This window comes from Felis catus, chromosome C1, assembly GCF_018350175.1.
Source record: "Felis catus isolate Fca126 chromosome C1, F.catus_Fca126_mat1.0, whole genome shotgun sequence".
NCBI classification, from domain to species: Eukaryota; Metazoa; Chordata; class Mammalia; order Carnivora; family Felidae; genus Felis; species Felis catus.
This window is the reverse complement of record NC_058375.1, coordinates 72,355,161-72,370,778: the sequence shown is the minus strand read 5'-3', so window position 1 is coordinate 72,370,778 and position 15,618 is coordinate 72,355,161. Positions and strand designations below refer to the sequence as shown.

At 33.5% G+C, this 15,618-nt stretch overlaps 1 protein-coding gene across 7 annotated transcripts in view; it reads left to right on the top strand.

Moving 5' to 3' along the window:
- The window catches only part of COL24A1 (collagen type XXIV alpha 1 chain), a 412,001-nt gene that overhangs the window by 278,423 nt on the left and 117,960 nt on the right, over nt 1–15,618 (top strand). For all 7 annotated transcript variants that reach the window (XM_019837359.3, XM_045036125.1, XM_019837358.3 and 4 more), the window contains 5 exons: nt 4,451–4,504; nt 7,751–7,804; nt 8,237–8,290; nt 10,194–10,247; nt 10,407–10,514. In XM_019837359.3, coding sequence (XP_019692918.2) covers nt 4,451–4,504; nt 7,751–7,804; nt 8,237–8,290; nt 10,194–10,247; nt 10,407–10,514 — 324 coding nt within the window. The remainder of the gene's footprint in view (nt 1–4,450; nt 4,505–7,750; nt 7,805–8,236; nt 8,291–10,193; nt 10,248–10,406; nt 10,515–15,618) is intronic.

Here is a 15,618-nt window from a genome sequence, read left to right as displayed (position 1 = left end):
AAAAAGTAGGCAAAAGATATGAACAGTCACTACACCAAAGACATACAGATGGCAAAGAAACATATGAAAATATGCTTGTCATATGTCATTAAAGAAGTACAAATTAAAATAGTGTCATACTATTACATACCTATATGAATGGCTAAAATCTAAAACACTGACAATACCAAATGTTAACAAAGACGTGGAATAACCGAGTTTTCATTCATTGTTGATGGTAATACAGAATGGTACAGCAACTTTGGAACACAACTTGGCAGGTTTTTACAGAGCTAAACATATTCTTACCATTATGATCCAGCAATCATGCTCCTGAGTATTTATGAAAACAAGTGGAAAATGTAAAAAAAATTTTTTTTAATGTTTTTATTTATTTTTGAGATGAGAGAGACAGAGCATGAGCAGGGGAGGGGCAGAGAGAGAGGGAGACACAGAATCTGAAGCAGGCTCCAGGCTCTGAGCTGTCAGCACAGAGCCCAACACGGGGCTCGAACCCACAGACTGCCAGATCATGACCTAAGCCGAAGTCGGACGCTCAACTGACTGAGCCACCCGGGCGCTCCTACAAGTGGAAAATTTAATGTCCACACAAGAACCTGCACATGAATATTTATAGCAGCTTTATTTATAGTTGCCCAAGGTAGGAGCAACTGATACGTCCTCAAAAGGTAAATGGATAAACAAACTGTGATACATCCATATAATGAAATATTATTCATCAATAAAAAGAAAAGAGCTATTAAGCCACAAAAAGACAGAGGGACCTTTCAAGTGCATCCTGATAAGTAAAAGAAGCCAGTCTGAAAAGTATAAATACTTTATGATTCCAACTATATGACATTCTGGAAAAGGTAAAACTACACAGACACTGAAAAGACCAGTGGTTGCCAGGTGTTGGGGGAAGAGGACCAGAGATGAATAGGGGGAAAACAGGACAATTTGGAAGCAGTGAAACTATTTTGTATCATACTGTCACAATGGAGACATGATGTACAGTTCTCAAAACTCATATAACAGTGCAATACAGAGTGAACACAGATTGTAAACTGTGTACTTTAGTTAGTAATAGTGTGTCAATCTTGGTTAATCCATTGTAACAAATATAAGATATTAATAATAGGGAAAACTAGGCAGGGGTGGTATGTGGGGACTCTCTGTACTTTCTGTTTAATTTTTCTATACATCTAAAATTTCTGTAAGAAATAAAGTTTATTAGTTAAAGCAAAATATTCTAGTAACATAAGCATAGTTCTGTAATAAGGGAAAGTAGCTTATCTTGTATCCTCACCCAACCTGCTAAGAAATACTAAAACACTAGAAGCATAGGCCACAAAATAAGATCGCGGTCACTATATTTTCTAACATTATTCAAAAAGTTTTAGCTAGTGTAGTGGTATATGACACAGAAATGATAATATAAGGAAAGGAAAGCATTATTACTTAGTGAAATTTTAAAATAAGCCCCCAAAATTTGTAAAACCTAAAAACTTAATTCTGTATTTTTCAATATCTGAGATAGAGTAATATAATGGCAAGACATAAATATTTTTAAAAATAAGTTTTTCTGTGTACAAGTAATAAAATATAATAGAAAAAATATCCCACTGTAGATAGAAACAAAACACAATACATAAGAATAAACTTGATGAGAATTGGATGGGGCACATATGAAGAAAACTTCAAAAATTCATTAAGAGACCCAAAAACAGACTTAAGTAGAAAGTCAAATTATTACCTAACTAAAAGATTGACGATTTTTAAAATTAATGTATTAGGGATGCCTAGGTAGCTCAGTCAGTTAAGCCTCTCTCTCTCAAAATAAATAAATAAACTTTAATTTTAAAAAGCTTAAAAGAAATAATATAGAATAATTAAATGGAAATAGATGTTTTAATCTTAATTGTGATGGAAAAAGTCTTAAAAGATTAACAGATTTAACAGTGATCACACTTAGTGGGAAAAAAGTTATCTTTAACAATATATTTTTTAACTTATTTATTTATTTTGAGAGAGAGTATGTGCACGAGAAGGGGAGGGGCCAAGAGAGAGGGAGAGAGAGAATCAGAGACCGACATGGGGTTTGAAGCCACAAACTGTGAGATCATGACCTGAGTCAAAATAAAAGTCAGATGCTCAACCAAATGAGCCACCCAGGCACCCTAATAATATATTTTAAAAATAAAATGATAAACTACATACTGGGCAGATGTTAACAGTAAAATAGGATGCCTGAAAGTCTGTGTCCACAACACATAAAAAACTCATACAAATTTTATAAATGACTCCAAAAATACATAGGCAAAAGACATGATTAAGTAATACATAGATTATTACAGATAGCTGATAAATAACAGAAATGATATTCAGCCTTGCTAATAGTTAAATATATACACATTTTAAGATAAGAGATTGTCCATCAAATTAAAGAATTTAAAAATGGATATTCTGTGTTGGCATGAATTCAATGAAATAGATTTTACTTTTATGTATTTCTTGTGAAAAGTTAGTTATTGCAACCTTTCCGAAAATGTACTTGACTCTGTGACTAAATGGTACATTTCAGACTCTCTTCTAAGGGAGAATATTCAGAATACACACAAAGACATCTGCACAGACATGTTTCTCTCAGCATCTTTATAACAGTGTAGAAATACATTCTGAGGAGAATTCATAAATTTTAAAATATTATACATAATATTTAATGAGCCATAAATGAAAAACATCATTGACCTCTTAATACATTTAATGGCTTATGCAACCTTACAACCCTAGCCTTCAAATATTTATCTCAGCTATTTGACAATATCACCTGATGTTACAGGTCCTAACATTCACTGATAAATAGTCTAACATGCATATGATAAATCTAGTAAAGTAATATTTACTGTAAAGGAGATATAGAAACAATATATACGTCTGTTATTAAGAAAATGACTAGATTACAGTACTATAGAATATGAGATGAATGGATATTATGTATCTGTTGAACAAGTTGTTATGAAGTATTTACAACAACATGATAAAATATTTATATTCAAAATAGAATCTTAAGCATAAAACAGATAATTACATTATTTATAAGTATGCCCCCACAACAGAGCTAGAAGAAAATATTCAAGAATATTTACAGTGTAACCTCTGGATGGTAGATATACTTAATATATACTTAATCTGTTTTTTTTTTGGTACTTGCCATACTTTTTAAATGTTAAAATGAACATTACTGACTGTAACAATTAAGAAAACAGTTGAAGACAACCAATGATAGCACATTTTTTCCTTCCCATTACCACACTTTTTTTTTAAATTTTTTTTTTCAATGTTTATTTATTTTGGGACAGAGAGAGACAGAGCATGAATGGGGGAGGGGCAGAGAGAGAGGGAGACACAGAATCGGAAGCAGGCTCCAGGCCCCGAGCTGTCAGCACAGAGCCCGACGCGGGGCTCGAACTCACAGACTGCGAGATCGTGACCTGGCTGAAGTCGGACGCTTAACCGACTGTGCCACCCAGGCGCCCCTACACTTTTTTTTTAAAGTGAGGTGTTCACAAAATTGTTAGGGAGCATAATCTCATAGAAAATTTTAACTATCTTTTCTTAATCTAAGAAAACAGCTTCTTTGTGCTTTCTAAAAAGGTCAAAAACTGCAAGTAGCTTCTTTGGATGGCTGGAGAAATAGCATTATATTGTAGTTGCTAAATAAGTATTAATCTAAAATAATTCTAGCCAGTGAAATGGCTTCCACACATCTTTAAGTTCAGCAATCTGATGTTTATGCAGTAAACTATTCAATATTTGTTTACTTAAAATTATACTATTCAATATTACAGTGACCAAGATTCCCACGAAGGCCCCAACATGCATTTATTGCACCTTAGTTATTATCTATATGGGTAAACACTGTTATATCTGTTCATGTGAAACAGAGATATTGTTGAACTGGACTCACTCAATACCATATAAACTACAACATATTTTTATTTCATTGGAGGTCATATATTTGCTTCTTTAAAAATGCTATTTTTTGTCACATATTTGTAAGGAATATCATATCCACTAAATAAGGTAACTTTTGAAAACCCTTAGCATGATATTTCATACTTATTAGGTGCTTGATAAATGTTTATTGAAGGGATGAGTGAATTAGGGAATGAAAGGTACTGTCCTTTCTTTCTTTTTCTTTTGAATGCAAACATAGCCTAATACTATTCACATACACATGACATACACACACACACACACACACACACACACACACACACACACATGCACACAAATGAATCAACTATAAAGTTATAATTTTTTTATACAAAAGTAAAGTAATACATTGTTAAAGGAATTATGCATTCTATTACATATGATATATTATAAATTACATATTTAGATGCATATGTTAATTGAAATACAGAGTAACTTTGATTCTCAGATCTTAAATTTTATCTTAATATAGGGACCACGAGGATTGCCAGGTGATGCTGGACCTCCTGGAGAAACGGGTGCTGAGGTAATTTTTTTGTGCCTCTTTCTTGTTATTTCACTAGTACTCAGTACTTTTTATAAGACTCCTCAAGGTAAAGTTGATACATTAAGTATATATTTAAAGAATAATTCTGTAATGTTGTGTTTCATATTCAGAAAACAAGGCCTAAAATTCCATTAAAAGTAGGGATGACCGTTGTGTGAACCTAATTTTATACACATAAAGTTCTCTCTCTTTTTTAAGTTTTTATTTAAATTCCAGTTAACATACAGTGTAATATTAGTTTCAAGTGAACAATATAGTGATTCAACACAGATAACACCTTGTGCTCATCCTAACAGGTACACTTCTTAATCCACATCACCTGTTTAACCCATATCCCCACCCACCTCCCCTCTGGTAACCATCAGTTTTTTCTCTATTGTTAAGAGTCTGTTTCTTGGTTTTCCTCTCTCCTTTTTCCCCTGTGAACATTTGTTTTGTTTCTTAAATTCCACGTATGAGTCAAATCATATGGTATTTGTCTTTCTCTGACTTATTTTGTTTAGGATAATACTCTCTACCTCTATCCATGTCATTTCAAATGGCAAGATTTCATTCTTTTTTGATGGATGAGTAATATTCCATGGTATGTACACACACACACACACACACACACACACACACACACACACACCACATCTTCCTTATCCATTCATCAGTAGATGGACATTTGGTCTCTTTCTAAAATTTGGCTATTGATAATGCTGCTATAAACATCAGGGTACATATATCCCTTTGAATTAGTGTTTTTTGTATTCTTAGGGTAAATACCTAGTAGTGCAATTGCTGGATGATAAGGTACTTCTATTTTTAATTTTTTGAGGAAACCCCACCACAGTGACTGCAACAGTTTGTGTTCCCAACAACAGTGTAAGAGGGCTCCCCTTTCTCTGCATCCTCGCCAACACCTGTTATTTCTTGTTTTATTAATTTTAGCCATTCTGACTGGTGTGAGGTGACATCTCATTGTAGTTTTGATTTGTATTTCCCCGATGATGAGTGATGTTGAGCATCATTTCATGTGTCTGTTGGCCAATTATTCATGTCTTCCGCCCATTTTTAATTGGATTATTGGTTTTTGGTATTGAGTTGTATAAGTTCTTTATAAATTTTGGATATTAACCCCTTATCAAATATACCATTTGTAAATATCTTCTCCAATTCATTAGGTTGCCTTTTTGTTTTGTTTTATCTTATGGGCTGTGTTAAATCATTGTAAGGTATAAGCAGGGCAGTTATAAAGTCAGATTTATATCTTTGGAAGATAATTCCAGCAGCTGCTTAAAGGATATATTTGAGAAGACAAGAGTGAAGCCATGTATACCTACTAAAGGGCCTTTGCATTCAACCAGGCAAGAAATGATGGGCTTCTGAACTAAAGTAGTAAGTATAGAAAAGGAAAGAAGTGGATGGATTTGAGAAATTCTGCAGAACCTTCATATTTGTAGAATATGGGAAGTAAAGGGAAAAGAGAAGTGAAAAATTATTCCCAGATTTCTAGGCTGTGCAACAGGATGGATGGAAATACCTTTCCTGAGATCAGAGAAGATTATCAGGGAGATGGGGATCATCATCTATTAATCCGCCCAAGGTTAAGAATTAGTAGAGCCTGGCTTTGAATACACATCTGACTCAAAAACTAATGCTGATAACCTATACTATGCCACATCCTCTGAGCCTAAAGAAAGCTGAGAAAAGTCATACCTAATAACTTGAAGTTTTTTTAACAGAGTAGGAGACATAATTTCTGTTATGATAAGAAGTAGGGGTTGAGTAGGTCAGTTGAGGGAAATTTGCTGGTTTAGAATAATGGTTGAGGATAATGGGAGAGGGAAATGACTATAGGCAAGTAAAAGGGCAGATATACCTTACTAAAAGTCAAGCTTTTAGAAGGAAACTATGAATTTGCATTATATTAATGATAATTATAATAGCCCACAATTATGGAGCATTTTCTATGTGCCTAGTAGTACTTGTGTGCTTTGCTGTATTAACGGATTCTCATAACACCCTATGAGGTAGATACTATGACATAAAAGATAGTTTAAGCTCTAATAGTTCTATGAAAGAGTATCACCCATGGATCAGAACTACTGAGGAATCACTGAAAGGTAGACAGGAAACAGAAAGCTTTTGGTCAAGATAGTGTTGTGAGTGAATGCTTTAAACTACCTCTCTATTCCAAAAACATGGGAATTACAAAATACATATGTATGTGTTTGTAATTATACATACACACATATACATACATACATGTGAAAGAGAGAGAAGAAGAAGGTAGAACAAGGAAGGGGAGTGGGGAGGGTATCTTTAATATGCTCAAAACAAGATAAACATCCCTGAAGCATCTCTGAAACAAAAAACAATACAATAGCAATTGTAGGAGCTCCAGGTCTAGAGATAGCCAGAGGTTGTAAGAAGTTTACGTTTTCAAGGTAAAAGGAGCCAAGTGCTTCCCAACTGGACCCACCCATGAAAGGAAAGTGGAAAAGATACCATAAACATCTTTCATAATGTGAATTAACTCATATCACCTTTGTGTGATTTTTTTTTTATTCTTTGTTTTTGAGAGAGAGATAGCTAGACAGAGTGCGACTGGGGGAGGAACAGAGAGAGAGGGAGACACAGAATCCAAAGCAGGCTCCAGGCTCTCAACTGTCCACACAGAGCCCAACATGGGGTTTGAACTCATGAACCACAAGATCATGACCTGAGCCGAAGTCGGACACTTAACCGATTGAGCCACCCAGGCGCCCCTGTGTGATGTTTTTTTATAAAATGAATAAAGAAAACTGAAATTTTTAAAGGGAGTGTGCTCCAAAGGGCTCAACAGAAATGGATGGAAGAGTAAAAAGTGAAAAAACAGAGAATATTATGTAAGAATATGAGGGTAGAAAATTAGAAGAGGAAATGGGAAGTGATTTCTCTTTGACCAAGGATTAAAATATGAGGACCAAGGATTAAAATATGAGAGGAAGAATTTGAAGAAACTGGTCTTAAAAGTTCTCACTTAGGTGATGATTGATGTCTTACCACTTTAACTATTAAAAGGTCCCAGAATTATCTGGTCTTATGCGATGATGTTTATAAAGTAACAGCAAAATACTTTCCTGAACATAGGTATCTCACCCTTGGGCTAAGAACTACTACCATTTTCTTATAAGGTTGTTATTGCCATTGCAACTGGTGAAGGAATATATCCAGACAATGTCAAATCTTCTCTTCTAGGGCCCTTCAGGTATTGAGGGAGAAGCAGGTCTGCAAGGTGAACCAGGTGCAAAGGTAACCTTTCTAAATAGTAAAAGGAATGGTCTCTAAACTTTCAATACTGAATCCCCTATGTTTGCCACATTTTGGCAAATACCCATAATTCTGAAAGCAAGTGAAGGATAGCAGATAAAAATGGGAAGTGTTCTCAAGTAAGTCAGAAAAAATATTTGTCAGAAAAAATTATCTATCTATCTATCTACCTACCTACCTATACTGTGTGTGTGTGTGTGTGTGTGTGTGTGTGTGTGTGTGTGTGTGTAAGAGAGAGAGAAGAAATAGAAATGATAAAGCTAGTGGGGCAAAATATGATCAAAAAATTAATCCAGGAAAAAGAAAAAACTGGGAAGTGTTTTAAAACTCCTATCCTCATGATATGCCTTCCATAATTATTAGACATGTTGTTTTAGTAGAAAAAAAGTTTAATCTTTCCCTTTGTTTCTTCAGGGAAATGCTGGACCTACAGGCAATGTTGGAGTTGTGGGAGAACCAGGGTTACGGGTAAATGTCTGCTGGGAACCATTTTAATGCATTGGCCTATGTAGTTCACAGACTCAAAACTTAAATAAATCTTTAAAATGCATAATAAACCTTTCTGGTGCATAAAAGAAAACATTTGTCCTTATTTCATATTTCTATAGCTGCATGCAAAACCCTGTCCACATTGTATTAGTAGTGTTTGGAGTCCTAAACTCATACATCCTTTTCTCGGTATTGGGTATACTCTGCAGAATGCTTTACACATATTCAGAGTCACTGTGATTGTCACTACTGTTACCTTAAGAAGAAATTCACAGGGGCACCTGGGTGGCTCAGTCGGTTGAGCATCCAACTCTTGATCTCAGCTTAGATCATAATCTTATGGTTCGTGAGATCAAGCCCCTCACTGGGCTCTGTGCTGAGCATGGAGCCTGTTTGGGATTCTCTCTCTCCCTCTCTCTCTGCCTGTGTCTCAAAATAAGTAAATAAACATTTAAAATATAAACTTAAAAAAAAGAAGAAATTCACAAATAATAGTAATCAACTCTCAGGATATTCCCTGACGTAACAGGGCCAAAAGTGATCACAATCTAATTTATGTTTAAAAAAATTCTAGAGGGGCGCCTGGGTGGCACAGTCAGTTAAGCGTCCGACTTCAGCCAGGTCACGATCTCGCGGTCCCTGAGTTCGAGCCCCGCGTCGGGCTCTGGGCTGATGGCTTGGAGCCTGGAGCCTGTTTCCGATTCTGTGTCTCCCTCTCTCTCTGACCCTCCCCCGTTCATGCTCTGTCTCTCTCTGTCCCAAAAATAAATAAACGTTGAAAAAAAAAATTTAAAAAAAAAAAATTCTAGAGTCACAAAGTTATCAAGATTTGAGGAAAAAATTGTAAAGAAGTATAATTGGATAGCTTAGAGAAGTTATTCTACTATAGACAGCCTTTAAGCTGTGGTAAGTTTTTCCCAAGATAATTTTAAGAGACATTTGCATACTAAAAGACAAAGTAGGGAGATATATCTTACACCCGGTGTCTTTTTCATTTTCACTTTATTTGCAGAGGGTTGGGTAATGGAAGTGTCAGTGGTGGGAGCAATGGGGCAACTGTAAAGATGCACTAATTAACTTACTTTTAAGTATTTCAGGTAACAAAAGAGCCAGTACTACTTTAATAGCTTCATAGAGTGTGGCTATACTTTTCTGTGAAGTTCTCTATCTAAGAAGACAGCTTCTTGATGTACCAGGGCCTTTATTGTTGCATCTCCCCTGTAAAAGAAAATACAGACCATAAAAATCTTGTACACTGATTTTAACTAAATTAAGTCATATTAATCCATTTAATTCAGTACATGAAGGTACTACAACTTTAAGAGATGTAGTATTTACAGTCTTTGAATTCAGAAACACAGGTCTAGCTATATAAATTTGCAGAGATACAAATGAATACATATTTCTCTTAAATATCTAAAAAATAACATTCCAGGGGCGCCTGGGTGGCGCAGTCGGTTAAGCGTCCGACTTCAGCCAGGTCACGATCTCGCAGTCCGTGAGTTCGAGCCCCGCGTTGGGCTCTGGGCTGATGGCTCAGAGCCTGGAGCCTGTTTCCGATTCTGTGTCTCCCTCTCTCTCTGCCCCTCCCCCGTTCATGCTCTGTCTCTCTCTGTCCTATAAATAAATAAAATAAACGTTGAAAAAAAAACATTCTGGAACCATCTTTTTGAATTTATAATACTGACTCTTTAAATCATCTTCAGAGCTATTCCAAGCAAATTATATCAAGCTTATTATACTGACAAATAACCCTTATAAATAAAGAAGTAGGAATAAATGTACAAAAACCTGCTACTTTCTATAGATATCAGGAGAAAAAAGAAGTTAAGGTGAATGATTTAGAAAAACAATAAATCTTACTGTTTTTGCTACACAATAGGGTGAACCAGGAGCACCTGGAGAAGAAGGTCTCCAAGGAAAAGATGGATTAAAGGTAAATTATACTTTCTCACTATGTATAAGTAGATTTTTTATGAAATCTTTAAAATATTACATAATTACATAATTTTATGTTCTAAACAAAAATCTGCTTATTGTGTGATGTAATTATTGTGTTGCTCTCCCTTTCTTAAAAATTTCTACTGCATTACAGGGAAACCCAGGAGGAAGGGGTCTTCCTGGAGAAGATGGAGAAAAAGGAGAGACGGGCTTACCAGGGGCTTCAGGACCCTTGGGTGGACCAGGTCTGATGGGTCCTCCGGTGAGTAGTGCTGGGTTCATTTTTGAGTACTCAGTAAATTCAGTCCCCTACATCTACACACGCACACACACATACCGACACACACACACAGACACAAACACAAATACATTCTGATTGACTTATACGTCCATTGGGTAATTGAAAGTGTGGAACTGTGACTTGAAAGAGGGCCAAACCAGGGACTGATTATCAGCCTACTTAATATCCAAGGAAGAAAGACACTTTTTCCATGTGACACACAAGTCCTTGAAGTTTTTTTCTCCCACTTTGAGATATAATTGACAAGTAACATTGTGTACAATGTTATGTATGTGTACAATGTATGTATGTATGTGTATGTATGTGTACAATGTGATGATTTGATACACATATATACATATACATATATATGCATATATATAAATGATTACCAAATAGAATTAGTTAATACATCCACCATTTCACATTTGCTCTCTTAACAACTTTCAAATATATAATATTGTGAAGTAGTCACCAAATTGTATATTAGATCTCTATGGGTTATTTATTTTATAAGTGGAAACTTGTACCCATTGACTATTTCCCCATCTGTCCACTACTGGCAACAATCATCAATGTATTCTGTTTCAATGATTTCAGTTTTTTGTAGATAATACACATATATTATACATACACATATAAGATCATATAGTATTTTTTTCCTCTGCACATAACAATGCCTTCCAGGTCCATTCACGTTGTTGCACATGTCAGAATTTCCTTCTTTTTGTGGTTGAACAATATTCCATTGTGTATATAAACCACAATACTATATATATATACATATATATATATATACACATATATATGTATATATATATATACACACACACCCATATTTATATATATGTATATACATATATATGGTCAACTTACATTTGAAAAAAATAGTATATATATATATATTTATATATATATATGTATGTATATACACCCACTATATATATATGTCAACTTACATTTGAAAAAAATGGTGTATATATATATATATATATATATATGTATACACACCCACTATATATATATGTGTGTGTGTGTGTGTGTGTATATAAGTATGTGTATATATATATATGTATATATATATGTGTGTGTGTATATACATATATATGTATACACACCCACTATATATATGTGTGTGTATATGTTTATATATGTATATATATGTATATATATGTATATATGTATATATACATATATAGTGGGTGTGTGTGTATATATATATATATATATATATACACACACCATTTTTTTCAAATGTAAGTTGACCATATATATGTATATACATATATACATATATACATACATACATATATGTATACATATACATATATATATATACACACACATATATATATAGTGGGTGTGTATACATATACATATATATACATATATGTATATATGTATATATATGTATATGTATATGTATATGTATATGTATATGTATATGTATATGTATACACACCATTTTTTTCAAATGTAAGTTGACCTTATATGCATGCATTTATTTCTGGGTTCTCTATTCTTTTTCATTAATCTATATGTCTGTTTTAATGGCAGTATCATACTGTTTTGATTAGTATATATAGTTTGAAATTAATAGGTGTGATACCTCCAGCTTTATTTTTCTTTCTCAATGTTGTTTTGGTTATTTGGGGTATTTTGTGGTTCCAGGCAAATTTTAGGATTTTTTCTGTTCCTGTAAAACATGCAGCTGTTATCTTGAAAGGAATTACATTGCATCTGTAGATGGTTTGGGGTAATATGGACATTTTAACAATATTAATTATTCCTACCTATGAACATGATATATCTCTCCATTTATGTGTCTTCAGTTTCTTTCATGAATATCTTATAGTTTTCACTGCATAGATATTTCACTTCCTTGGTTATATTTATTCCTAAGTATTTTATTATTTTTGATGCTATTATAAATAGGAATGTTTTATTTCTTTTTTAGATATATATTGTTAGTGTATAGAAACATGACTGGGTTTTATAGGTGATTTTGTATATTGTTGTTTTTCTGAAGTCATTTATTAATTTTAACAGTTCTTTTGTGGAGTCTTTAGGGTTTTCTCTATATGAAGATAATGTATATCTTCAGGGACAGTTTTATTCCTCTCAAATTTGAATGCCTTTTATTTCTTTTTCTTGCCTAATTTCTCTGGGTAGGATTTCTAGTACTATGTTGAATAGAAATGGTGAGAGTGGGCACCTTGGTCTCTTGTTGCTGATCTTAGAGGAAAAGTTTTCAATCTTTCACTGTTGAACATGATATTAGTAGTGGGTTTGTCATATATAACCTTTATTCTGTTGAAGTTTGTTCCCCCCATTCCTGCTTTGTTGAAAGTTTTCATCATGAAATTTTGCCAAGTACTCTTTCTGCATCTATTGAGATAATCATATGGTTTTCTTTAATTATCTGAGTAGGGTTTATCACATTGATTGATTTGTAGACAAACAATCCTTGCATTCCTGGAATAAATCCCACTGGATCATGGTGTATGATCCTTTTAACGTGCTGAATTTAATTTGCTACTATTCTGTTGAGAATTTTTACATCTATAGTCATTAGGGATATTGGGCTGTGCTTTTATTTTCTTATAATATCCTTATCTGGCTTTAGTATCAAAGTAGTGTAGACATGAGCTTGGGTGTATTTTCTCCTCTTCAAAATTTTGAAAGAATTTGAGAAATATTATCATTAATTTGTCTTTAAATATTTGGTGGAATTCATCAGCAAAATCTATTTTTCTTTGTTGAGAGGTTTTTCATTACTGATTCAGTCTCTTTATTCATTATTGGTCTATTCAAATTTTCTATTTCTTCATGATTCGGTCTTGGTAAGTACTATGTTTCTAGGAATTTATCCATTTCTTCTAAGTTGTCCAATTTGTTGACAAATAATTGTATCTGAGTAGTCTCTTACAAACCTTAGTCTTTCTGTAGTATAATGTCTCACTTATAGTGTCTTCTCTTTCATTTCTAACTGTGCTTGAGGCCTTTCTGTGTTAGTGAGTCTAGCTAAAAGTTTGTCAATTTTGTTTATCATTTTAAGAAACCAACTACAGTAAAACCTTGGTTTGCAAGCATAGTTTGTTCTGGAAACATGCTTGTAATGCAAAACACTTGTATATTAAAGCAAATTTCCCCATAAGAAATAATGTAAACTCAGATGATTTGTTTCACAATCCAAAATTATTCATATAAAAATGATTATAATACTATAATATAATACAAAATATTAAAGAAAATACAAAATATTAAGAAAAATAAGCAAATTAGCCTGCACTGACCTTTGAAAACCTTCGTGGCTGGTGTGAGGGAGACAAGAGAGAGGAGGGTTATTGTGTAGGATGACTTTCACTATCACTAACAGAATCACTACTGTCTATTGGTTCAATTGAATCTTTTTCTTTCCATGAAACTTTAACAGGAACCTATCCAATGACCTAGAATGAAGCAAAGCATTCTTAAGCTTACTCTTGTGTGGAAAAGCAAAGGACTGTCAATAGGTCCTTTGAAGTGACAAAAAATATACTAGTACCATTTGTGCGTACCTTCCAATGTTTTGAAAAATCACTGATTTCTGCCAAACACCACACGGCCTGTGACTGAGCATCCAAGCATGGAAGATGATCACCCACAATCCCTCAGTGATAGAGAGAAAGAACTATTGGCTCAGTTGTTATCATGTGATGTTCAGTGTCATGATAACTCATATTTCAAGGCATCGCTCATTTATCAAGTTAAAACTTATTAGACATGTGGGCTCATTTTGCAGAACACTCGCAGAACAAGTTACAATATATGAAGCAATCCAAGATTTTACAGTATTACTTTTGTTAATCTTTTCTATAACTTTTCTGTTTTCTATTTCACTTACTTTTTGCTCTAATCTTCATCATTTCTTCTGCTAACTTTGGCTTTAGTTTGCTCTTTTTTTCCTACTTTTTTGAGGTGTAAAGTTAAGTTACTTATTTGAAATCTTTCTCCTTTTTTTAATGTAGGCTCTTATCACTGCAAACTCCCCACTTAGAACTGCTTTTGCTGCATTCCATAAATTTTGCTGTGTTGTGTGTCTATTTTTGTTTGTCTAACGATTTTTTTATTTCCCTTTTGCTTTCTTCTTTCATCCATTGTTTGTTGAGGAATATGCTTTTTAATTTCTACGTATTTGTGAATTTTCCAGCTCTCTTCCTATTGTTGATTTCTAGTTTGATACCATTGTGGTTAAAAAGATGCTTGATATAATTTCTATCTCCTAAGTTTGTTGAGACTTACATTGTGACCTTATATATGATCTGTCCTTGAAAATATTTCATGTAGGCTTAAAAAGAATGTATATTCTGGTGCTGTTCGATGGAATATTCTATATATGTCTGTTAGGTATATTTGGTTTATAGTGTTATTCAAATCCATTGTTGTCTATTGATTCTCTGCCTGGATGATATAACCATTTTAGAGAGTAGGCTATTAAAGTCTCCCAACTATTATTATGTTGCTTTGTATTTCTTCTTTTATTTCTGTTAGTATTTGCTTTATGTATTTAAGCTCCAATGTTTGGTGCACAAATATTTATAATTATATGTTATTGATTATCATTATGTAATGACCTTCTTTGTCTCTCATGATTAGTTAGCTTACAGTCTACTTTGTCTAATGTTAGTGTAAGTATCCCTGCTTTCTCTTGGTTACCCTTGTTTCTTTTGCTTGAAGTATCTTTTTCCATTTCTTCACTCTGTCTTTGTGTGTCCTTAAAGTTTAAGTGTCACTTGCAGGCGGTATATAGGTCACTCTTGTCTTTTTATCCATGCAGCTATTCTGTATTTTTTGATTAGTGGATTTAATACATTTACAATTAAAGTAATTTTTGATAAGGTCTTCCTATTGACATTTAATTAATTGCTAACTGTTTTATAGATCATTTCTTCCTTGTTTTCTCCCTTATTGTCTTACTTTGTGATTTTATGACTTTTTTGTAGCAGTGTGACTTAATCTTTTGTTAAAATTTGTGTATCGACCACACTCTTCCTTTGTGGCTTACATAAAATATAGCATCCTATTTTAAGCAGGTAACAACTGC